Genomic DNA, 26,401 nt, shown 5'->3' with positions numbered 1-26,401 from the left:
ATGGAATAACTAATAGACCACTATCTATGTATGGAATAACTAATAGACCACTATCTATGTATGGAATAACTAATAGACCACTATCTATGTATGGAATAACTAATAGACCACTATCTATGTATGGAATAACTAATAGACCACTATCTATGTATGGAATAACTAATAGACCACTATCTATGTATGGAATAACTAATAGACCACTATGTATGGAATAACTAATAGACCACTATCTATGGAATAACTAATAGACCACTATCTATGTATGGAATAACTAATAGACCACTATCTATGTATGGAATAACTAATAGACCACTATGTATGGAATAACCAATAGACCACTATGTATGGAATAACTAATAGACCACTATCTATGGAATAACTAATAGACCACTATCTATGTATGGAATAACTAATAGACCACTATGTATGTATGGAATAACTAATAGACCACTATCTATGGAATAACTAATAGACCACTATCTATGTATGGAATAACTAATAGACCACTATGTATGTATGGAATAACTAATAGACCACTATGTATGGAATAACTAATAGACCACTATCTATGTATGGAATAACTAATAGACCACTATCTATGTATGGAATAACTAATAGACCACTATCTATGTATGGAATAACTAATAGACCACTATCTATGTATGGAATAACTAATAGACCACTATCTATGTATGGAATAACTAATAGACCACTATGTATGTATGGAATAACCAATAGACCACTATGTATGGAATAACTAATAGACCACTATCTATGTATGGAATAACTAATAGACCACTATCTATGTATGGAATAACTAATAGACCACTATCTATGTATGGAATAACTAATAGACCACTATGTATGGAATAACTAATAGACCACTATGTATGGAATAACTAATAGACCACTATCTATGTATGGAATAACTAATAGACCACTATCTATGTATGGAATAACCTATAGACCACTATCTATGTATGGAATAACCTATAGACCACTATCTATGTATGGAATAACCAATAGACCACTATGTATGGAATAACTAATAGACCACTATCTATGTATGGAATAACTAATAGACCACTATGTATGGAATAACTAATAGACCACTATCTATGTATGGAATAACTAATAGACCACTATCTATGTATGGAATAACTAATAGACCACTATCTATGTATGGAATAACTAATAGACCACTATCTATGGAATAACTTTTGATAGGCTGTTGAATCCATATGAAGATTCCAAGAGCTTGACTGCCCCACTCTATAATAGACCACTATCTATGAATAACTATAAGGCTATTGTTAAGCCCAACCAACTAACCCCAACCCCACTCTAGCAGGTATTAGCCAACTGTCCTAAATATTCTGACAACTAGTCAAGCAACTCACTCATTCCACTTTTGAAAATGCATCCCAGGTCTTTGCACAAACCTTGTTGTTTTAACAGATATGACATTTTTAAATACCATTTAAGAAAACATGGGTTGACCTTTGAATGTTTCACTATGGATGTAAATGTGTTGCTCTCCCCAGGAGCAGCTGTGTTTAATGTTTGGAACCGTGTCTACTTCCCAAGCCTCATTCTTTACCAACACTTCAGACAGTTCAATCATTTCATTTCACAAAATCCATGTCATAACAGACCAAAACATTGTCACAAGACTACATAATTGAAATGACTGACAGCTCTGTCCATTAGCATCACTGCCTCTGATCGATCTAAAAAGAAGAGGTGGCGTCTCCTGCAATGTCCTGTTGCATACAGAGTTTAGCACATTTAGTTGGCAGCCACTGAAGGCAGGTTAATATAACTCTTCATGGGAGGAAGTGGTTTGATCTTGCGTCCGGCCCAGCCACCTTTCCTCTTCCACAAGCCGCTGGAGGGCCGGATGCCGAGCCAACGGTTCCTGCCAGCTTTACCAATGATCCGTTTGTTGTGATCGATGTTGGACACCCTTCCCACTGTGGCCATGCATGTCTCAATCACCTGGAAACAGAAGACAAGAGCAGGTGAGGTGTAGTCAGAGCACCAGCTTTTAGAATCTAGATCTGGTGAGGTGCAGTCAGAGCACCAGCCTCTAGATCTGGTGAGGTGCAGTCAGAGCACCAGCTTTTAGAATCTAGATCTGGTGAGGTGCAGTCAGAGCACCAGCCTCTAGATCTGGTGAGGTGCAGTCAGAGCACCAGCTTTTAGAATCTAGATCTGGTGAGGGTTCAGAGCACCAGCCTCTAGATCTGGTGAGGTGCAGTCAGAGCACCAGCTTTTAGAATCTAGATCTGGTGAGGTGCAGTCAGAGCACCAGCTTCTAGATCTGGTGAGGTGCAGTCAGAGCACCAGCTTTTAGAATCTAGATCTGGTATTTGTATTTATTATGATCCCATTTGTTCCTGCCGAGGCAGCAGCTACTCTTCCTGGCATCCAAGCAAAAGTTAAGGCAGTTTATACAATTTTAAAAACATTACAATACATTCACAGATTTCACAACACATTGTGGGCCCTCAGGCCCCTACTCCACCACTAACACATATCTACAGTGTCTGTGCCTATGTTTGTGTTGCTTCACAGTACCGCTGTTCCATAAGGTGTTTTTTTACATCAAATTTGACTGCTTTTATCAGTTACTCGATGTGGAATAGAGTTCATGTAGTCATGGCTGTCAGCTTCTATAATCTAGATCTGGTGAGGTGCAGTCAGAGCACCAGCTTCTAGATCTGGTGAGGTGCAGTCAGAGCACCAGCTTCTAGATCTGGTGAGGTGCAGTCAGAGCACCAGCCTCTAGATCTGGTGAGGTGCAGTCAGAGCACCAGCTTCTAGATCTGGTGAGGTGCAGTCAGAGCACCAGCACCAGCTCAGAGCACCAGCTAGATCTGGTGAGGTGCAGTCAGAGCACCAGCTTCTAGATCTGGTGAGGTGCAGTCAGAGCACCAGCTTCTAGATCTGGTGAGGTGCAGTCAGAGCACCAGCTTCTAGATCTGGTGAGGTGCAGTCAGAGCACCAGCTTCTAGATCTGGTGAGGTGCAGTCAGAGCACCAGCTTCTAGATCTGGTGAGGTGCAGTCAGAGCACCAGCTTCTAGATCTGGTGAGGTGCAGTCAGAGCACCAGCTTCTAGATCTGGTGAGGTGCAGTCAGAGCACCAGCTTCTATAATCTAGATCTGGTGAGGTGCAGTCAGAGCACCAGCTTCTATAATCTAGATCTGGTGAGGTACAGTCAGAACTCCAGCTTCTACAATCTAGATCTGGTGAGGTACAGTCAGAACTCCAGCTTCTACAATCTAGATCTGGTGAGGTGCAGTCAGAGCACCAGCTTCTAGATCTGGTGAGGTGCAGTCAGAGCACCAGCTTCTATAATCTAGATCTGGTGAGGTGCAGTCAGAGCACCAGCTTCTAGATCTGGTGAGGTGCAGTCAGAGCACCAGCTTCTAGATCTGGTGAGGTGCAGTCAGAGCACCAGCTTCTAGATCTGGTGAGGTGCAGTCAGAGCACCAGCTTCTAGATCTGGTGAGGTGCAGTCAGAGCACCAGCTTCTAGATCTGGTGAGGTGCAGTCAGAGCACCAGCTTCTAGATCTGGTGAGGTGCAGTCAGAGCACCAGCTTCTAGATCTGGTGAGGTGTAGTCAGAGCACCAGCTTCTATAATCTAGATCTGGTGAGGTGCAGTCAGAGCACCAGCTTCTAGATCTGGTGAGGTGCAGTCAGAGCACCAGCTTCTATAATCTAGATCTGGTGAGGTGCAGTCAGAGCACCAGCCTCTAGATCTGGTGAGGTGCAGTCAGAGCACCAGCTTCTAGATCTGGTGAGGTGCAGTCAGAGCACCAGCCTCTAGATCTGGTGAGGTGCAGTCAGAGCACCAGCTTCTATAATCTAGATCTGGTGAGGTGCAGTCAGAGCACCAGCTTCTAGATCTGGTGAGGTGCAGTCAGAGCACCAGCTTCTAGATCTGGTGAGGTGCAGTCAGAGCACCAGCTTCTAGATCTGGTGAGGTGCAGTCAGAGCACCAGCTTCTATAATCTAGATCTGGTGAGGTGCAGTCAGAGCACCAGCTTCTATAATCTAGATCTGGTGAGGTGCCGTCAGAGCACCAGCTTCTATAATCTAGATCTGGTGAGGTGCAGTCAGAACACCAGCTTCTATAATCTAGATCTGGTGAGGTGCAGTCAGAGCACCAGCTTCTATAATCTAGATCTGGTGAGGTGCAGTCAGAGCACCAGCTTCTATAATCTAGATCTGGTGAGGTGCAGTCAGAGCAGCAGGTAGTCAGTGTAAACAGATGGTCAAACCATTTAAAGTCATCATACAGACCTCTAAAATCATTGATTTATGACATCCGTAAATGTCTTAAAATACATTGATATTATTTCAAAATAATAGATCTTAAAATGATCAGATGACGAGACTCACGGTAGCGTAAAGTGTAAATGAGGCTAGACAGCCAAAACAGAGACAACAGTGAGTATATTACCGACTCTGCTGTTTAGATGGACAGTAATCTCACCCGACTCTGCTGTTTAGATGGACAGTAATCTCACCTGAATCTGCTGTTTAGATGGACAGTAATCTCACTTGAATCTGCTGTTTAGATGGACAGTAATCTCACCTGAATCTGCTGTTTAGATGGACAGTAATCTCACCTGAATCTGCTGTTTAGATGGACAGTAATCTCACCTGAATCTGCTGTTTAGATGGACAGTAATCTCACCTGAATCTGCTGTTTAGATGGACAGTAATCTCACCTGAATCTGCTGTTTAGATGGACAGTAATCTCACCTGAATCTGCTGTTTAGATGGACAGTAATCTCACCTGAATCTGCTGTTTAGATGGACAGTAATCTCACCTGAATCTGCTCTTTAGATCTGGACAGTAATCTCACCTGAATCTGCTGTTTAGATGGACAGTAATCTCACCTGAATCTGCTGTTTAGATGGACAGTAATCTCACCTGAATATGCTGTTTAGATGGACAGTAATCTCACCTGAATCTGCTGTTTAGATGGACAGTAATCTCACCTGAATCTGCTGTTTAGATGGACAGTAATCTCACCTGAATCTGTTGTTTAGATGGCAGCTGTACAATCGCTGTTCCGCTGACTTTACGAAGTAACACGCCACTCGTACCTACAACACAATAACACTTTCAATAGTGATCAGACTCATTATTATTATTCCACTTCTAATGTATGAGATGGAGATTAACCCCTGGTCCCTATCCAGCTGAACAGAGGTCAGTCGTTAGAGGTCAGGTTACCTGCAGCACGGATATGGATCAGTGGTTAGGGGTAAAGGTTACCTGCAGCACGGATAGGGATTAGGGGTAAAGGTTACCTGCAGCACGGATAGGGATTAGGGGTTAGGGGTAAAGGTTACCTGCAGCACGGATAGGGATTAGGGGTAAAGGTTACCTGCAGCACGGATAGGGATTAGGGGTTAGGGGTAAAGGTTACCTGCAGCACGGATAGGGATCAGGGGTTAGAGGTCAGTCGTTAGAGGTCAGGTTACCTGCAGCACGGATATGGATCAGTGGTTAGGGGTAAAGGTTACCTGCAGCACGGATAGGGATTAGGGGTTAGAGGTCAGTCGTTAGAGGTAAAGGTTACCTGCAGCATGGATAGGGATTAGGGATTAGAGGTAAAGGTTACCTGATGCACGGATAGGGATCAGGGGTTAGAGGTAAAGGTTACCTGCAGCACGGATAGGGATTAGGGGTAAAGGTTACCTGCAGCACGGATAGGGATTAGGGGTTAGAGGTAAAGGTTACCTGCAGCACGGATAGGGATCAGGGGTTAGAGGTCAGTCGTTAGAGGTAAAGGTTACCTGCAGCACGGATAGGGATTAGGGGTTAGAGGTCAGTGGTTAGGGGTAAAGGTTACCTGCAGCACGGATAGGGATTAGGGGTTAGAGGTCAGTGGTTAGGGGTAAAGGTTACCTGCAGCACGGATAGGGATCAGGGGTTAGAGGTAAAGGTTACCTGCAGCATGGATAGGGATCAGGGGTTAGAGGTCAGTCATTAGAGGTAAAGGTTACCTGCAGCACGGATAGGGATTAGGGGTTAGAGGTCAGTCGTTAGAGGTAAAGGTTACCTGCAGCATGGATAGGGATCAGGGGTTAGAGGGGTTAGGGGACAGGTTACCTGCAGCACGGATAGGGATCAGGGTTAGAGGTCAGTCGTTAGGGACAGGTTACCTGCAGCATGGATAGGGATTAGGGTTAGGGGTAAAGGTTACCTGCAGCATGGATAGGGATTAGGGGTTAGGGGTAAAGGTTACCTGCAGCACGGATAGGGATTAGGGGTTAGAGGTCAGTCGTTAGGGGTAAAGGTTACCTGCAGCACGGATAGGGATTAGGGGTTAGAGGTCAGTGGTTAGGGGACAAGTTACCTGCAGCACGGATAGGGATCAGGGGTAAAGGTTACCTGCAGCACGGATAGGGATTAGGGGTTAGAGGTCAGTGGTTAGGGGACAGGTTACCTGCAGCACGGATAGGGATTAGGGGTTAGAGGTCAGTCGTTAGGGGTAAAGGTTACCTGCAGCACGGATAGGGATTAGAGGTCAGTGGTTAGGGGACAGGTTACCTGCAGCACGGATAGGGATCAGGGGTTAGGGGTAAAGGTTACCTGCAGCACGGATAGGGATTAGGGGTTAGAGGTCAGTGGTTAGGGGACAGGTTACCTGCAGCACGGATAGGGATTAGGGGTTAGAGGTAAAGGTTACCTGCAGCACGGATAGGGATTAGGGGTTAGAGGTCAGGTCAGTTAGAGGTAAAGGTTACCTGCAGCACGGATAGGGATTAGGGGTTAGAGGTCAGTGGTTAGGGGTAAAGGTTACCTGCAGCACGGATAGGGATTAGAGGTCAGTGGTTAGGGGTAAAGGTTACCTGCAGCATGGATAGGGATCAGGGTTAGAGGTAAAGGTTACCTGCAGCATGGATAGGGGTTAGAGGTAAAGGTTACCTGCAGCACGGATAGGGATTAGGGGTTAGAGGTCAGTCGTTAGGGGACAGGTTACCTGCAGCACGGATAGGGATCAGGGGTTAGAGGTAAAGGTTACCTGCAGCACGGATAGGGATCAGGGGTTAGAGGTCAGTCGTTAGGGGACAGGTTACCTGCAGCATGGATAGGGATTAGGGGTTAGGGGTAAAGGTTACCTGCAGCATGGATAGGGATTAAGGGTTAGGGGTAAAGGTTACCTGCAGCACGGATAGGGATTAGGGGTTAGAGGTCAGTGGTTAGGGGACAGGTTACCTGCAGCACGGATAGGGATCAGGGGTTAGGGGTAAAGGTTACCTGCAGCACGGATAGGGATTAGGGGTTAGAGGTCAGTGGTTAGGGGACAGGTTACCTGCAGCACGGATAGGGATCAGGGGTTAGAGGTAAAGGTTACCTGCAGCACGGATAGGGATCAGGGGTTAGAGGTAAAGGTTACCTGCAGCATGGATAGGGATCAGGGGTTAGAGGTAAAGGTTACCTGCAGCACGGATAGGGATTAGGGGTAAAGGTTACCTGCAGCACGGATAGGGATCAGGGGTTAGAGGTAAAGGTTACCTGCAGCACGGATAGGGATTAGGGGTAAAGGTTACCTGCAGCACGGATAGGGATCAGGGGTTAGAGGTAAAGGTTACCTGCAACATGGATAGGGATCAGGGGTTAGGGGTAAAGGTTACCTGCAGCACGGATAGGGATCAGGGGTTAGAGGTAAAGGTTACCTGCAGCACAGATAGGGATTAGGGGTTAGAGGTCAGTGGTTAGGGGTAAAGGTTACCCGCAGCACGGATAGGGATTAGGGGTTAGAGGTCAGTGGTTAGAGGTAAAGGTTACCTGCAGCATGGATAGGGATTAGGGTTAGGGGTAAAGGTTACCTGCAGCACGGATAGGGATTAGGGGTTAGGGGTCAGTCGTTAGGGGTAAAGGTTACCTGCAGCACGGATGTAGGTGGCTCCTTTCCCAGGATACAGTTCCAGGTTGTTGACCAGCGTTCCAACAGGAAGAGCTCCCAGGGGGAACGAGTCTCCTTCTTTAGCCGAAACTAGAGAGGACATCATGACAGAAACATTAGATTATTATACAGACATACAATATACATCACAGACTGGAGACAACATACATTATAACAGACTTGAGAGAGCTCCATTATCTCGTGGAGAGGTAATGTGGGTTAGACAGCTCCATTATCTGGTAGAGAGGACAGGTGGGTTAGAAACAGCTCAATTATGTTGTGGAGAGGACAGGTGGGTCTAGCCCGGGCTAAATTCCCAATCTGGCCATCATGGCCACCAAACCTTCCCTAGCTAAGAATTGGCTCAATCATCCCCCTTCCTCTCCCCTGTAACTATTCTCCCGTTGTTGCTGTAAATGAGAATGTGTTCAGTCAATTTACCTGGTAAATTAAGGATAAAATAAAACAAATACAATAAGGCAGGAGGATTGACTGAAACTTCCACACCGTGCAGCAGCTAGGATGGAGGTCTTACCTGCCATGCGGCCGATAGTCCCAGAGGTTTTAATGAGGTCTCCAACTTGCATGTTCTCTGTAGCAATAATCCAGCGCTTCCTCTTGCCTCCAGCCACCAGAGCTATTTCTGCAGATCTGTTACGAAAGACCAATAGGTATCACTTAGACAGCGAACGTCTTCTAGATTCACATAGAAAAAGACCAGTAGATACACTACAGGTTAAAAGTTTTAGAACACCTACTCATTCAAGGGTTTCTCTTTATTTTTCCTAAAAATAAAAGTTCTCACTGTCAACGGCATTTATTTTCAGCAAACCCAACATGTGTAAATATTTGTATGAACATAACAAGACTCAACAACTGAGATAAACTGAACAAGTTCCACAGACATGTGACTAACAGAAATTGAATAATGTGTCCCTGAACAAAGGGGGGTTAAAATCAAAAGTCAGTCAGTATCTGGTGTGGCCACCAGCTGCATTAAGTACTGCAGTGCATCTCCTCATGGACTGCACCAGATTGGTCAGTTATTGCTGTGAGATGTTACCCAACTCTTCCACCAAGGCACCTGCAAGTTCCCAGACATTTCTGGGGGAAAATGGCCCTAGCCCTCAACCTCCGATCCCAGACGTGCTCAATGGGATTGAGATCTGGGCTCGTCGCTGGCCATGGCAGAACACTGACATTTCTGTCTTGCAGGAAATCACGCACAGAACGAGCAGTATGGCTGGTGGCTCTGTCATGCTGGAGGGTCATGTCAAGATGAGCCTGCAGGAAGGGTACCACATGAGGGAGGAGGATGTCTTCCCTGTAACGCACAGCATTGAGATTGCCTGCAATGACAACAAGCTCAGTCTGAGGATGCTGTGACACACCGCCCCAGACCATGACAGACCCTCCACCTCCAAATCAATCCCACTCTAGAGTACAACGCTCATTCCTTCGACGATAAAAGCGAATCCGACCTCGGTGTAACGCACATGGAATCATGTGGTAACCAAAAACAAAAAGTGTTAAACAAATAAAAAATATATTTTAGATTCATCAAAGTAGCCACCATTTGCCTTGATGACAACTTTGCACTCCTGGCACTCTCTGTACCAGCTTTCAATTAACAGGTGTGCCTTATTAAAAGTTCCTTTGTGGAATTTCTTTCCTTCTTAATGCATTTGAGCCAATCAGTTGTGTTGTGACTAGGTAGGGTGGTATACAAAAGATAGCCCTATTTGGTAAACGACCAAGTCTATATAATGTAAAGAACAGCTCAAATAAGCAAAGAGAAACAGCAGTCCATCATTACTTTAAGACATGAACGTCAGTCAATACGGAACATTACAAGAACTTTGAAAGTTTCTTCAAGTTCAGTCGCAAAAACCATCAAGCTCTGTGATGAAACTGGAATGGCGGTCTGAAAACTTAGTTTCCCCAGCCTCAGAAATTGCAGCCCAAATAAATGCTTCACAGAGTTCAAGTAACAGACATCTCAACATCAACTGTTCAGAAGAGACTGCGTGAATCAGGCCTCATGGTCGAATTGCTGCAAAGAAACCACTAGTAAAGGACACGAATAAGAGACTTGCTTGGTCCAAGAAACACGAGCGGTGGACATTAGCCCGGTGGAAATTTGTTCCGACCACGCGTCTTTGTGAGATGTGGTGTGGGTGAACGGATGATCTCCGCATGTGTATTTCCCACCATAAAGCAAGGAGGTAGGTGGTGAGATGGTGGTGCTTTGATGGCAACACTTGACTTATTTAGAATTAAAGGCACACTTAACCAGCATGGCTACCACAGCCTTCTGCAGTGATACTCCATCCCATCTGGTTTGAGCTTAGTGGGACTATTATTTGTTTTTCAACAGGACAATTACCCAACACCTCCAGGCTGTGTAAGGGCTATTTGACCAAGAAGGAGAGTGATGGAGTGCTACATCAGATGACCTGGCCTCCAAAATCCCCCGAGCAGGAAAATAACAAGCCAGACTATATACAGGGGGTACCGGTACAGAGTCAATGTGGAGGCTATATACAGGGGGTACCAGTACAGAGTCAATGTGGAGGCTATATACAGGGGGTACCAGTACAGAGTCAATGTGGAGGCTATATACAGGGGGTACTGGTACAGAGTCAATGTGGAGGCTATATACAGGGGGTACCGGTACAGAGTCAATGTGGAGGCTATATACAGGGGGTACCGGTACAGAGTCAATGTGGAGGATATATACAGGGGGTACCGGTACAGAGTCAATGTGGAGGCTATATACAGGGGGTACCGGTACAGAGTCAATGAGGAGGCTATATACAGGGTATACCGGTACAGTGTCAATGTGGAGGCTATATACAGGGGGTACCGGTACAGAGTCAATGTGGAGGCTATATACAGAGGGTACCGGTACAGAGTCAATGTGGAGGCTATATACAGGGGTACCGGTACAGAGTCAATGTGGAGGCTATATACAGGGGTACCGGTACAGAGTCAATGTGGAGGATATATACAGGGGGTACCGGTACAGAGTCAATGTGGAGGCTATATACAGGGTATACCGGTACAGTGTCAATGTGGAGGCTATATACAGGGGGTACCGGTACAGAGTCAATGTGGAGGCTATATACAGGGGTACCGGTACAGAGTCAATGTGGAGGCTATATACAGGGGTACCGGTACAGAGTCAATGTGGAGGCTATATACAGGGGTACCGGTACAGAGTCAATGAGGAGGCTATATACAGGGGTACATGTACAGAGTCAATGTGGATTATATACAGGGGGTAGCAGCAGGTACAGAGTCAATGTGGAGGCTATATACAGGGTCTGATGGCTTGGGGTACAGAGTCAATGTGGAGGCTATATACAGGGGTACCGGTACAGAGTCAATGTGGAGGCTATATGACAGGGGGCCGGTCAGAGTCAATGAGGAGGCTATATACAGGGGGTACCGGTACAGAGTCAATGTGGAGGCTATATACAGGGGTACCGGTACAGAGTCAATGTGGAGGCTATATACAGGGGCAGAATTAAGGCAGTTACAGAGTCAATGTGGAGGCTATATACAGGGGTACCGGTACAGAGTCAATGTGGAGGCTATATACAGGGGTACCGGTACAGAGTCAATGAGGAGGCTATATACAGGGTATTTTTACCGGTACAGTGTCAATGTGGAGGCTATATACAGGGGGTCAGTTACAGAGTCAATGTGGAGGCTATATACAGGGGGTACCGGTACAGAGTCAATGTGGAGGCTATATACAGGGGTGCCGGTACAGAGTCAATGTGTGGGCGCACCGACCGGTTAGTCGAGGTCATATGTACATGTAGGTAGAGTTAAAGTGATTATAGATTATAAACAGAGTAGCAGCAGCATAAAAGAGAGGTCAGGGTAGCCCTTAATTAGCTGTTCAGGAGTCTGATGGCTTGGGGGTAGAACCTGTTAAGCCTATTGGACCTCAACTTGGCGCTCTGGTACCGATTGCCGTGCAGTAGTAGAAAGAACAGTCTATGACTAGGGTGGCTGGAGTCTGACAATTTTTAGGGCCTTCCTCTGACACCGCCTGATATAGAGGTTGTGGATAGCAGGAAGCCCCAGTGATGTACTGCCAAGGCAGCTGCTACTCTTCCCGGGGTCCGGCAGAATTAAGGCAGTTACAAAATGTCCAAAAACATTACAATTCATTTTCACAACACACTAAGCCCTCAGGCCCCTACTCTACAACACAAAATCCATGTGTACGTGTGTTTATATGCCTGTGTTGCTTCACAGTCCCTGATGTTCCATAAGGTGTATTTTTACCTGTTTTTTTTATTTTAAATCTGATTCTACTGCTGCATCAGTTACCTGAGTTCCATGTAGTCATGGCTCCATTTAGTACTGTGCGCCTCCCATAGTCTGTTCTGGACTTGGGGGACTGTGAAGGCATGTCTTGTGGGGCATGTCTTGGGGGCATGTCTTGGGGGGCATGTCTTGGGGGCATGTCTTGGGGGGCTGAGCTGTGTGCTAGTAGTTCCAACAAAACAGCTTGGTGCCTTACAGGGGTAAGGTGGGGGCCACCAACAGGGGTAAGGAAGGGGCCACCAACAGGGGTAAGGTGGGGGCCACCAACAGGGGTAAGGTGGGGGCCACCAACAGGGGTAAGGTGGGGGCCACCAACAGGGGTAAGGTTAAGAGTAATGGTGTACCTGGTAGGGGGGTAGGGGTTAGTCCTGATGGGACCTCCATCACCCTCTCCTCGAAGGTCTGCTCCTCTCTGCCTGGTTCATAGCGGAGACGTTGGAAGTCAATCCAACGGTATCTCTGTTTATGGCCTCCTCCAATGCCATGTGTACGAACCCTGCCTATAGGTTAGGAGGGAAATATAGCTCAACCAATGGTATGTCTGTCCCAGTCAGTCTCACTGTCCGATGGTGTACTATGGGTAGGATGTAGGTAGGGGTTAATCTGTCTGATGGTGTATTATGGGTAGGGGTTAGTCTGTCTGATGGTGTACTATGGGTAGGATGTAGGTAGGGGTTAATCTGTCTGATGGTGTATTATGGGTAGGGGTTAGTCTGTCTGATGGTGTACTATGGGTAGGATGTAGGTAGGGGTTAGTCTGTCTGATGGTGTATTATGGGTAAGGGTTAGTCTGTCTGATGGTGTATTATGGGTAGGGGTTAGTCTGTCTGATGGTGTACTATGGGTAGGGTGTAGGTAGGGGTTAGTCTGTCTGATGGTGTACTATGGGTAGGGTGTAGGTAGGGGTTAATCTGTCTGATGGTGTATTATGGGTAGGGGTTAGTCTGTCTGATGGTGTACTATGGGTAGGATGTAGGTAGGGGTTAATCTGTCTGATGGTGTATTATGGGTAGGGGTTAGTCTGTCTGATGGTGTACTATGGGTAGGATGTAGGTAGGGGTTAGTCTGTCTGATGGTGTATTATGGGTAAGGGTTAGTCTGTCTGATGGTGTATTATGGGTAGGGGTTAGTCTGTCTGATGGTGTACTATGGGTAGGATGTAGGTAGGGGTTAATCTGTCTGATGGTGTATTATGGGTAGGGGTTAGTCTGTCTGATGGTGTACTATGGGTAGGATGTAGGTAGGGGTTAGTCTGTCTGATGGTGTATTATGGGTAAGGGTTAGTCTGTCTGATGGTGTATTATGGGTAGGGGTTAGTCTGTCTGATGGTGTACTATGGGTAGGGTGTAGGTAGGGGTTAGTCTGTCTGATGGTGTATTATGGGTAGGGGTTAGTCTGTCTGATGGTGTACTATGGGTAGGATGTAGGTAGGGGTTAGTCTGTCTGATGGTGTATTATGGGTAGGGGTTAGTCTGTCTGATGGTGTACTATGGGTAGGATGTAGGTAGGGGTTAGTCTGTCTGATGGTGTATTATGGGTAGGGGTTAGTCTGTCTGATGGTGTACTATGGGTAGGGTGTAGGTAGGGGTTAGTCTGTCTGATGGTGTACTATGGGTAGGGTGTAGGTAGGGGTTAGTCTGTGATGGTGTATTATGGGTAGGGGTTAGTCTGTCTGATGGTGTACTATGGGTAGGATGTAGGTAGGGGTTAGTCTGTCTGATGGTGTATTATGGGTAGGGGTTAGTCTGTCTGATGGTGTACTATGGGTAGGATGTAGGTAGGGGTTAGTCTGTCTGATGGTGTATTATGGGTAGGGGTTAGTCTGTCTGATGGTGTACTATGGGTTAGTCTGTCTGATGGTGTACTATGGGTAGGGTGTGTAGGTAGGGGTTAGTCTGTCTGATGGTGTACTATGGGTAGGATGTAGGTAGGGGTTAGTCTGTCTGATGGTGTATTATGGGTAGGGGTTAGTCTGTCTGATGGTGTACTATGGGTAGGGTGTAGGTAGGGGTTAGTCTGTCTGATGGTGTATTATGGGTAGGGGTTAGTCTGTCTGATGGTGTACTATGGGTAGGATGTAGGTAGGGGTTAATCTGTCTGATGGTGTATTATGGGTAGGGGTTAGTCTGTCTGATGGTGTACTATGGGTAGGATGTAGGTAGGGGTTAGTCTGTCTGATGGTGTATTATGGGTAGGGGTTAGTCTGTCTGATGGTGTATTATGGGTAGGGGTTAGTCTGTCTGATGGTGTACTATGGGTAGGATGTAGGTAGGGGTTAATCTGTCTGATGGTGTATTATGGGTAGGGGTTAGTCTGTCTGATGGTGTACTATGGGTAGGATGTAGGTAGGGGTTAGTCTGTCTGATGGTGTATTATGGGTAGGTAGGGTTAGTCTGTCTGATGGTGTATTATGGGTAGGGGTTAGTCTGTCTGATGGTGTACTATGGGTAGGGTGTAGGTAGGGGTTAGTCTGTCTGATGGTGTACTATGGGTAGGGTGTAGGTAGGGGTTAGTCTGTCTGATGGTGTATTATGGGTAGGGATTAGTCTGTCTGATGGTGTACTATGGGTAGGATGTAGGTAGGGGTTAGTCTGTCTGATGGTGTATTATGGGTAGGGGTTAGTCTGTCTGATGGTGTACTATGGGTAGGATGTAGGTAGGGGTTAGTCTGTCTGATGGTGTATTATGGGTAGGGGTTAGTCTGTCTGATGGTGTACTATGGGTAGGGTGTAGGTAGGGGTTAGTCTGTCTGATGGTGTACTATGGGTAGGGTGTAGGTAGGGGTTAGTCTGTGATGGTGTATTATGGGTAGGGGTTAGTCTGTCTGATGGTGTACTATGGGTAGGATGTAGGTAGGGGTTAGTCTGTCTGATGGTGTATTATGGGTAGGGGTTAGTCTGTCTGATGGTGTACTATGGGTAGGATGTAGGTAGGGGTTAGTCTGTCTGATGGTGTATTATGGGTAGGGGTTAGTCTGTCTGATGGTGTACTATGGGTTAGTCTGTCTGATGGTGTACTATGGGTAGGGTGTAGGTAGGGGTTAGTCTGTCTGATGGTGTACTATGGGTAGGATGTAGGTAGGGGTTAGTCTGTCTGATGGTGTATTATGGGTAGGGGTTAGTCTGTCTGATGGTGTACTATGGGTAGGGTGTAGGTAGGGGTTAGTCTGTCTGATGGTGTATTATGGGTAGGGGTTAGTCTGTCTGATGGTGTACTATGGGTAGGGTGTAGGTAGGGGTTAGTCTGTCTGATGGTGTATTATGGGTAGGGGTTAGTCTGTCTGATGGTGTACTATGGGTAGGATGTAGGTAGGGGTTAGTCTGTCTGATGGTGTACTATGGGTAGGGTGTAGGTAGGGGTTAGTCTGTCTGATGGTGTACTATGGGTAGGATGTAGGTAGGGGTTAGTCTGTCTGATGGTGTATTATGGGTAGGGGTTAGTCTGTCTGATGGTGTACTATGGGTAGGGTGTAGGTAGGGGTTAGTCTGTCTGATGGTGTACTATGGGTAGGGTGTAGGTAGGGGTTAGTCTGTCTGATGGTGTATTATGGGTAGGGGTTAGTCTGTCTGATGGTGTACCCTGGGTAGGATGTAGGTAGGGGTTAGTCTGTCTGATGGTGTACTATGGGTAGGATGTAGGTAGGGGTTAGTCTGTCTGATGGTGTATTATGGGTAGGGGTTAGTCTGTCTGATGGTGTACTATGGGTAGGATGTAGGTAGGGGTTAGTCTGTCTGATGGTGTATTATGGGTAGGGGTTAGTCTGTCTGATGGTGTACTATGGGTAGGATGTAGGTAGGGGTTAGTCTGTCTGATGGTGTATTATGGGTAGGGGTTAGTCTTTCTGATGGTGTACTATGGGTAGGGTGTAGGTAGGGGTTAGTCTGTCTGATGGTGTACTATGGGTAGGGTGTAGGTAGGGGTTAGTCTGTCTGATGGTGTATTATGGGTAGGGGTTAGTCTGTCTGATGGTGTACTATGGGTAGGATGTAGGTAGGGGTTAGTCTGTCTGATGGTGTACTATGGGTAGGGTGTAGGTAGGGGTTAGTCTGTCTGATGGTGTATTATGGGTAGGGGTTAGTCTGTCTGATGGTGTACTATGGGTAGGATGTAGGTAGGGGTTAGTCTGTCTGATGGTGTATTATGGGTAGGGGTTAGTCTGTCTGATGGTGTACTATGGGTAGGGTGTAGGTAGGGGTTAGTCTGTCTGATGGTGTATTATGGGTAGGGGTTAGTCTGTCTGATGGTGTACTATGGGTAGGATGTAGGTAGGGGTTAGTCTGTCTGATGGTGTACTATGGGTAGGGTGTAGGTAGGGGTTAGTCTGTCTGATGGTGTACTATGGGTAGGGTGTAGGTAGGGGTTAGTCTCTGATCTGATGGTGTACTATGGGTTAGGATGTATTATGGGTAGGGGTTAGTCTGTCTGATGGTGTACTATATGGGTAGGATGTAGGTAGGGGTTAGTCTGTCTGATGGTGTACTATGGGTAGGGTGTAGGTAGGGGTTAGTCTGTCTGATGGTGTACTACGGACAGGGTTACCAGAGTGATCTCTGCCTCCAGTCTTCTTCATGCCTATAGGTCTAACAGTGTATTTCTCCCTCTGTTTCCATGCGTTTCTGTTCTGCTCCAGACAGGATGTAGTCAGGAAGCCTCTCCACCCAGAGCAGGTTAGAAACATGGAGCTGGTCTGGGCCCGGTGCACCGTTTGTCCTGCTGTCTATGAACAACAAACACAATGCATTTGGAAAGTATTCGGACCCCTTGACATCTTCTACATTTTGTTAAGTTAGCCTGATTCTAAAAATGGAGAAAATAATATGTTTTACATCAATCTACACAACCCATAATGACAAAGCAAAAACTGTTTAGAAACGTTTGCAAATCTATTAAAAATAAACAGAATAGGTTATTTACATAAAAGTATTCAGACCCTTCGCTATGAGACGCAAAATTGAGCTCAGGTGCATCTTTTTTCCATTGATCATCCTTGAGATGTTTCTACAACTTGGAGTCCACCCGTGGTCATTTCAACTGATTGGACATGATTTGGAAAGGCACACACCTGTCTATACAAGGTCTCACACTTGACAGTGTATGTCAGAGCAAAAACCAAGCCATGAGGCCGAAGGAATTGTCCGTAGAGCTCAGAGACAGTATTGTGTCGAGGCACAGATCTGGGGAAGGGTATCAAAACATTTCTGCAGCATTGAAGGTCTAAGAACACACTGGCCTCCATCATTCTTAAATGGAGAAGTTTGGAACCACCAAGGTTCTTCCTAGAGCTGGCCGCCCGGCCAAACTGAGCAATCAGGGGAGAAAGGCCTTCGTAAGGAAGGTGACTAAGAACCCGATGGTCAATCACAGAGCTAGAGAGTTCCTCTGTGGAGATGGGAGAACCTTCCAGAAGGACAACCATCTCTGCAGCACTCCACCAACCAGGCCTTTATGGTAAAGTGGCCAGACGGAAGCCACTCTTCAGTAAAAGGCAAATGACAGCCCTCTTGGAGTTTGCCAAAAGGCACGCAAAGAGTCTCAGACCATGAGAAACAAGATTCCCTGGTTTGATGAAACCAAAATGTAACTCTTTGGCCTGAAAGCCAAGCGTCATGTCTGGAAGAAACCTGGCACCATCCCTACGATGCAGCATGGTGGTGGCACCATCCCTATGATGCAGCATGGTGGTGGCACCATCCCTATGATGCAGCATGGTGGTGGCACCATCCCTACGATGCAGCATGGTGGTGGCACCATCCCTACGATGCAGCATGGTGGTGGCACCATCCCTACGATGCAGCATGGTGGTGGCACCATCCCTACGATGCAGCATGGTGGTGGCACCATCCCTACGATGCAGCATGGTGGTGGCATGCAGCATGGTGGTGGCACCATCCCTACGATGCAGCATGGTGGTGGCACCATCCCTATGATGCAGCATGGTGGTGGCACCATCCCTACAATGCAGCATGGTGGTGGCAGCATCATGATGTGTGGATGTTCTACAGTGGCAGGGACTGGGAGAATAGTTGGATTGAGGGAAAGATGAATGGAGCAAAGTACGAAGAGATCCTTGATGAAAACCTTCACCCCAGTTTGAGGTCCTGAGCGCTCTGGAGAAGGTTCACCTTCCAACAGGATAATGACCCTAAGCACACAGCCAAGACAACACAGGAATGGCTTTGAGACAAGTCTCTGAATGTCCTTGAGTTGCCCATCCAGAGACCTGCAAATAGCTGTGCAGCAACACTCCCCATCCATCCTGACAGAGTTTGAGATAATCTGCAGAGAAGAACAGGATACACTCCCCAAATACAGGTGAGCCAAGCTTGTTGCGTCAAACCCAAGACTGAAGGCTGTAATCGCTGCCAAAGATGCTTCAACAAAGTACTGAGTAATGGGTCTGAATACTTAAGTAAATGTGATACATTTTATTTGCAAACATTTCTAAACCTGTTTTGGCTTTTCATTATGGGGTATTGTGTGTAGATTACATTTTAGAATAAGGCTTTAACGTTTTAAAAAAAACGTAGAAAAAAGTCATGGGGTCTGAATACTTTCCAAATTCACTCACTCAAACATACTCCACACAGTAAGTCAAATGTTTGGACAAGGATTCTCTATTTTTAATATTTTCTACATTGTAGAATAATAGTTAAGACAAACTATTAACACATGAAATCATGTAGTAACCAAAAAAAAATGTTAAACACCTTGCCTTGATGACAGCTTTACACACACAATTTCACCTGAAATGCTTATCAAATCAAATCTTATTTGCACCAAATACAATGATAAATACAACAGGTGTAGTAGACCTCGCAGTGAAATGCTGAATACAACAGGTGTAGTAGACCTCGCAGTGAAATGCTGAATACAACAGGTGTAGTAGACCTTGCAGTGAAATGCTTGCTTACAAGCTCTTAACCAACAAAGCAGTTTTTCCAACAGTCTTGAAGGAGTTTCCACATATGCTGAGCACTTGTTGGCTGCTTTACCTTCACTCTGCGGTCCAACTCATCCCAAACCATCTCAATTGGAAAATAGTGTAAATATTGTTTTTCCTTGTTTTTTTTCCGTAAATTTATATATTTTTTATTATCACTTTCCATCTACGGACTGAATATACTCTCCTGCAACCCTTCCTCACCCAATGTGGTACGGATCTGCTATTTTTAATACTTAAGAACTCCCGTAGAAAGCAAGCCAGCTAACTTGCTACTAGCTAGTAGTCAGTTAGCCATTGCTAGGCCCATCTCCCGGCAAGCTGAAGAGGCCCATCAGCCAGTCCTTGGGCTACAATACCTGGACCCCTGCCGACCCATCAAGACTGGACTACCAACGCAATTCCGCCCAAGGTTTTTTTTCAACAGACTCCTCTGTCGCAACGTCGCCTGAATGCTCATCCGCTAGCCACGGCCCGCTAGCTGTCTACAGCACACCAGACTGTTACCTTAGGAAAACTATTTCAAACCGAAATTTGCATCCTGTAGCACTAACTCCAGTAAGTTGTGGGACACTAAAGTCCATGGACAATAAGAGCACCTCCTCCCAGCTGCCCACTGCACCGAGGCTAGGAAACACTATCAATAAGCATTTTTTCTTCACCTGGCCACGCTTTTCACCTGGCTACCCCTACCCCTGTCAACAGCCCTGCACCCCTCACTGCAACTTGCCCAAGCCTCCCCATTTCTCCTTCACCCAAATCCAGATAACTGATGTTCTGAAAGAGCTGCAAAACCTGGATCCACACAAATAAGCTGGGCAAGACAATCTGGACCCTCCCTTTCTAAAATGACCTGCCGAAATTGTTGCAACCCCTATTACTAGCTTGTTCAACCTCTCTTTCGTATCATCTGAGATCCCCAAAGATTGGAAAGCTGACGCGGTCATCCCCCTCTTCAAAACGGGGAGACACTAAATCCAAACTGCAACAGATCTATATTTATCCTACCCTGCCTTTCTAAAGTCTTTGAAAGCCAAGTTAACAAACAGATCACTGACCATCCCACCGTACCTTCTCCGCTATGCAATCTGGTTTCCGAGCTGGTCATGGGTGCAGTTCAGCCACGCTCAAGGTCCGAAACGATATCATAACCGCCATCGATAAAAGACATTACTGTGCAGCAGTCTTCATCGACCTGGCCAAGGCTTTCGACAGTCAATCATAGAGTTCAGTGTGTCAAATCGGAGGGCTTGTTGTCCGGACCTCTGTCAGTCCCTAGGGGTGCCACAGGGTTCAATCCTCGGGCCGACTCTTCTCTGTATACATCAACGATGTCGCTCTTGCTGCTGGTGATTCTCTGATCCACCACTACGCAGATGACACCATTCTGTAGACTTCTGGACACTGTTAATAACTAACCTCCACACCAGCTTCAATGCCACACAACTCTCCTTACATGGCCTCCAACTTCTCTTAAATGCATGCTCTTCAACCGGTCACTGCCCACACCTACCCACCTGTGTCATTCTCTACTTTTGGCCACGACCGTAAATCTACAGTTGAAGTCGGAAGTTTACATACACCTTAGCCAAATACATTTAAACTCAGTTTCACAGTAAAACTTCCCTGTCTTAGGATCAGTCAGTTATTTTGAAAATGTGAAAATGTCAAAATAGTAGAGCGTGATTTATTTCACCTTTTATTTATTTCATCACATTCCCAGTGGGCCAGAATTTTACATACACTAAATTAGCATATAGTAGCATTGCCTTTAAATTGTTTAACTTGGGTCAAACGTTTCACGTAGCCTTCCACAAGCTTCCCACAATAAGTTGGGTTAATTTGGGCCCATTCCTCCTGACAGAGCTGGTGGAACTGTCAGGTTTGTAGACCTCCTTGCTCGCACACGCTTTTTTCAGTTCTGCCCCCAAATTTTCTAAAGGATTGAGGTCAGGGCTTTGTGATGGCCACTCCAATACCTTGACTTTGTTGTCCTTAAGCCATTTTGCTTGGGGTCATTGTACATTTGAAAGACCAAGCTTTAACTTCCTGACTGATGTCTTGAGATGTTGCTTCAATATATCCACATAATTTTCCTGCCTCATAATGACATCCATTTCGTGAAGTGCACCAGTCCCTCCTGCAGCAAAGCACCCTCACAACATGACGCTACCATCCCCGTGCTTCGCGGTTGAGATGGTGTTCTTCAGCTTGTAAGCATCCCTTTTTCCTCCAAACATAACGATGGTCATTATGGCCAAACAGTTCTATTTTTGTTTCATCAGAACAGAGGACATTTCTTCAAAAAGTACGATCGTTGTGCCCGTGTGCAGTTGCAAACCGTAGTCTGGCTTTTTTATGGTGGTTTTATAGCAGTGGCTTCCTTCTTGCTGAGCGGCCTTTCAGGTTATGTCGATATAGGACTCATTTTACTGTGGATATAGATACTTTTGTACCCGTTTCCTCCAGCATCTTCACAACGTCATTTGCTGCTGTTCTGGGATTGATTTGCACTTTTCACACCAAAGTACGTTCATCTCTAGGAAACAGAACGCGTCTCCTTCCTGAGCGATATGACGGCTGCGTGGTCCCATGGTGTTTATAATTGCGTACTCTTGTTTGTACAGATGAACGTGGTACCTTCAGGAGTTTGGAAATTGCTCCCAAGGATGAACCAGACTTGTGGAGGTGTCCAATTTTTTTTTCTGAAGTCTTGACTGATTTCCCCATGAAGTCAAGCAAAGAGGCACTGAGTTTGAAGGAAGGCCTTGAAATACATCCACAGGTACACCTCCAATTGACTCAAATTATGTCAATTAGCCTATCAGAAGCTTCTAAAGCCATGACATTTTCTGGAATTTTCCAAGCTGTTTAAAGGCACAGTCAAATTAGTGTATGAAAACTTCTGACCCACTGGAATTGTGAAACATTGTAATTATAAGTTAAATAATCTGTGTATAAACAATGGTTGGAAATTTTACTTGTGTCATGCACAAAGAAAATATCCTAAAACGACTTGCCAAAACTATCATTTGTTAACAAGAAGTTTGTGGAGTGGTTGAAAAACCAAGTTTTAATGGCTCCAAAACTAAGTGTATGTAAACTTCCGACTTCAACGGTCTCTATCTGGCCTTAGTCCTGCCTGACCTCTGGCTCTGTCCTGATGTCTAAACAGTCAGCTGGTCACAATACAAATTGTGTATAGCACAAAACAATACAAAGCTATTGTCCCCACTGTCTACCATGATGCTGTTTGATTAGATATGGAGACTAGAGCCTACCTGAGCTGGTAATAGAGCCGGCCAGGAGAGGGACAGGGAGCGCAGAGCTCGGGATAAAGATGCCACCGCCATGATGACAATCTCCAGAGGAAAGCCTGATGGGTCAATTAATGATTAACATTCACTCTCAGTCACATCATTAGGTTGAATCCTAGACCAGGTTGAATGAATGAATAATGTTAACTACCTCCAACAATCTCAGTCACTTTATTAGATTTAGTGAATGAATAATGTTAGCTAGCTACACTGGCCACCGCCCTGGCAGTTCTACCGCCCTAGGCGAGTCAAAAAGTAAAACACAAGACTTGTGCAGCCTAGTGTCAGCCCACAATGTAATTTTATGAATACTCATCGATGTGGTACCATTTGTAAAACTGGCTGTTGCATAGTCTTTATTAGCCTGCAGAACTGATTGATGACAAAGCCCACAGAGAAGGAGGGGAACTTAGTAGCCTAATTCCATTAAATACTGTACATTTTATTTTGACTTCTGTTTTTAGGATATGGTGTTAACATGTTTTGGGCATTTTCACACAGTTCTCAGCTGATCATTTGTTATATTGTATTTTTTTTTCTCCATTTGTTCTGGTTGGTTTCACATTTCCAAATGTTAAATTAACATGTTCATGCTAGTCATTTGTTTATTGGAGAAAATGCTCACATTAAATCCATTTATGATTATCATTAAGCATCACTTGCGTGTCCCAATCTTTATATTACTTTCACTTATTTGATCGTCCAACAACATGCGGGAGGAAACAGCGCAATAAGATAAATATTTTGCGCCGACTTTGGCAAAGTAGGCACTGCTTATCATGGGAGGCATCAATGCTAACGTAAATACCCCATATACCACTAGGTCAGAAAAGTCTTCATTGTCTTTGGGCAGAATTGTGAGGTGTTATGTGTTGGAGCTGGGCGATATGGGCTAAAACTCATGTTGATTTTTTTTTTAAATGTTCTCTAAATAAGCATGGTTGTAAAAATTAATGGTCAAATGCATTTAAACAGTCAGCAATAATAATATGAATTCAGAGGTAAATAATACCGAGGTTGAATACAAGTCTTCCACAACCACTAATCATTTTATCAAAATAGTTGTACCTGCTTTTTTCCCCGATAATCATTGATCTGGCTTTCAGCTCTGTCTACAAAAACAGATCTCTAGTGTCAATGGGAAGGTGCACAGAACAGAAGGAGCGAACGAGACAACATGAGAACAAGCGGACATAAACGCTCATAAAAACAAATACAAAAAAAACTTGCTTCTGCAATACTGGCATTTGGAATATTGCGCAAAAAAAACATGTTTGAATTCATTCGACATATCGCCCACCCCTAGTTGGTGTGTCTTGGTCAGTTTAACTCAGAAAATACCGACCTCACTCTGCTGCCTAATGGGCGGGACCTGTAACTACAACAATCTCAGTCATTTATTCGGTTGAATGAATATGTTAACTACCTACATTCATGTTACTAGGTTGAATGACTTAATCATGTGTCAGTAAAATAACCAGGTTGAATGACAGAGTAGCAACAAGCTGCTTATGGGCTGGAGACCAATTTGGGGAAAACCTGCTGTAAATCACTAGTTAGTTTAGACACAGCTAGTTAGCAAACTGATACAGTATACATGTTCACCTCATAAACAAGCTATCCACGTTTAAACGATATAAGTATCAAGTTATGTCTAGCTAATTTGATAAGTTATCGTAGCTTGCTAATAATGAACCAAAATGGTATGTGATAACGTTGCCTACTGTGCGCATCTCGTAGCTAACGACGTTACAACACGAGACAGAAATAGCATCACATAACCCGTAGCGTCGCTCTAAATACAATACTCGTTTTGGCATTCATTGCTGAAAGTCGTGAATTTCATGAGCTACATGTTTCGGTAATTTTAGCTCCATAGCCACCTGAAGTTATTTCGTGCCTCCACTCGATTCTGCTTGTCCTTCAGCACGCTGTGTCGCACATAACTGACGTCCGAAGGTTCTTCTTCTTCGCCGGTCGTGCTCATTCTTCTTCGGTGGGGTTTAACGGCGGTTGGCATTCAATGTTACCGCCACCAGCTGGACGGGACATTTAACGATCAAATACATATATTGCGGGAAAGGGGTCAAAAATGACATCATTCAAAATCCAAAAAATAGACATGTCAACAAATAAAACCCATCCCACTTCTTCAATTCCAGTCCATCACAAAACATTCACAGACAGGATTTCTTGCACAGCCTCAGCTGTGAAATCACAAAGACCCAATGTAATTGTGTCATTTTGGAGTCACTTTTATTGTAAATAAGAATATAATATGTTTCTAAACACTTCTACATTAATGCGGATGGTACCACGATTAAGGATAATCCTGAAAGATTTGTGAATAATGATCAGTGAGAAAGTTGGTTGACAACCGCAATTTAAAAAAAAAAAATTTAAATTTATTTCACCTTTATTTAACCAGGTAGGCTAGTTGAGAACAAGTTCTCATTTACAACTGCGACCTGGCCAACATAAAGCAAAGCAGTGCGACAGAAACAACAACACAGAGTTACATGGAATACACAAACGTACAGTCAATAACACGATAGAAAAAAAAGAAAGTCTATATACAGTGTGTGCAAATGGCATGAGGAGGTAAGGCAATAAATAGGCCGTAGGAGCAAAGTAATTACAATTTAGCAAATTAACACTGGAGTGACAGATGAGCAGATGATGGTGTGTAAGTAGTGATACTGGTGTGTAAGTAGTGATACTGGTGTGTAAGTAGTGATACTGGTGTGTAAGTAGTGATACTGGTGTGTAAGTAGTGATACTGGTGTGTAAGTAGTGATACTGGTGTGCAAAAGAGCAGAAAAGTAAATAAAAACAATATAGGTAGATTGGATGGGCTATTTACAGCTGGACTATGTACAGCTGCAGCGATTGGTTAGCTGCTCAGATAGCTGATGTAAAGTTAGTGAGGGAAATGTAAGTCTCCAGCTTCAGCGATTTTTGCAATTCGTTCCAGTCACTGGCAGCAGAGAACTGGAAGGAAAGGTGGCCAAATGCGGTGTTGGCTTTGGGGATGACCAGTGAGATACACCTGTTGGAGCGCGTGCTACGGGTGGGTGTTGTTATCGTGACCAGTGAGCTGAGATAAAGAGGAGCATAACCTAGCATAGACTTGTAGATGACGTGGAGCCAGTGGGTCTGGCGACGAAAACGTAGCGGGGGCCAGCCGACTAGAGCAAACAGGTCGCAGTGGTGGGTGGTATAAGGTGCTTTAGTAACAAAACAGATGGCACTGTGATAGACTGAATCTAATTGGCTGAGTAGAGAATTGGAAGCTATTTTGTAGATGACATCGCCAAAGTTGAGGATTGGTAGGATAGTCAGTTTTACTAGGGTAAGTTTGGCGACGTGAGTGAAGGAGGCTTTGTTGCGAAATAGAAAGCCAATTCTAGATTTGATTTTGGATTGGAGATGTTTGATATGAGTCTGGAAGGAGAGTTTACAGTCTAGCCAGAACCCTAGGTATTTGTAGTTTCCACATATTCTAGGTCAGAACCGTCCAGAGTAGTGATGCTAGTCAGTCAAAAGCATGCATTTGGTTTTGCTAGCATGTAAGAGCAGTTGGAGGCCATGGAAGGAGTGTTGTATGGCATTGAAGCTTGTTTGGAGGTTAGTTAACACAGTGTCCAAAGAAGGGCCAGATGTATACAGAATGGTGTCGTCTGTGTAGAGGTGGATCAGGGAATCATCCGCAGCAAGAGCGACATCATTGATATATACAGAGAAAATAGTCGGCCCGAGAATTGAACCCTGTGGTGCCCCCATAGAGACTGCGAGAGGCCTGGACAACAGGCCCACCGATTTTACACACTGAACTCTATCTGCGAAGTAGTTGGTGAACCAG

The 26,401-nt window shown here is 45.2% G+C and overlaps 1 protein-coding gene across 1 annotated transcript; it reads right to left on the bottom strand.

Annotated features, from left to right (window-relative positions):
- Nucleotides 1-1,523: 1,523 nt before the first annotated feature.
- mrpl2 (mitochondrial ribosomal protein L2) lies at nt 1,524-24,528 on the bottom strand. The gene is made up of 8 exons (XM_065002342.1): nt 24,423-24,528; nt 22,504-22,598; nt 16,822-16,999; nt 12,627-12,782; nt 8,474-8,614; nt 7,918-8,028; nt 5,052-5,125; nt 1,524-1,998 (listed from the first exon to the last, which is right to left on the bottom strand). The coding sequence occupies exons 2-8, from the start codon at nt 22,573-22,575 to the stop codon at nt 1,789-1,791; spliced, it is 942 nt and encodes a 313-aa protein (XP_064858414.1). The 5' UTR covers nt 22,576-22,598; nt 24,423-24,528; the 3' UTR covers nt 1,524-1,788.
- Between the last annotated feature and the right edge of the window lie 1,873 nt (nt 24,529-26,401).

Source organism: Oncorhynchus nerka, linkage group LG16 (assembly GCF_034236695.1).
Source record: "Oncorhynchus nerka isolate Pitt River linkage group LG16, Oner_Uvic_2.0, whole genome shotgun sequence".
Classification (NCBI taxonomy): domain Eukaryota; kingdom Metazoa; phylum Chordata; class Actinopteri; order Salmoniformes; family Salmonidae; genus Oncorhynchus; species Oncorhynchus nerka.
This window is presented reverse-complemented; position numbering and strand designations above follow the sequence as displayed.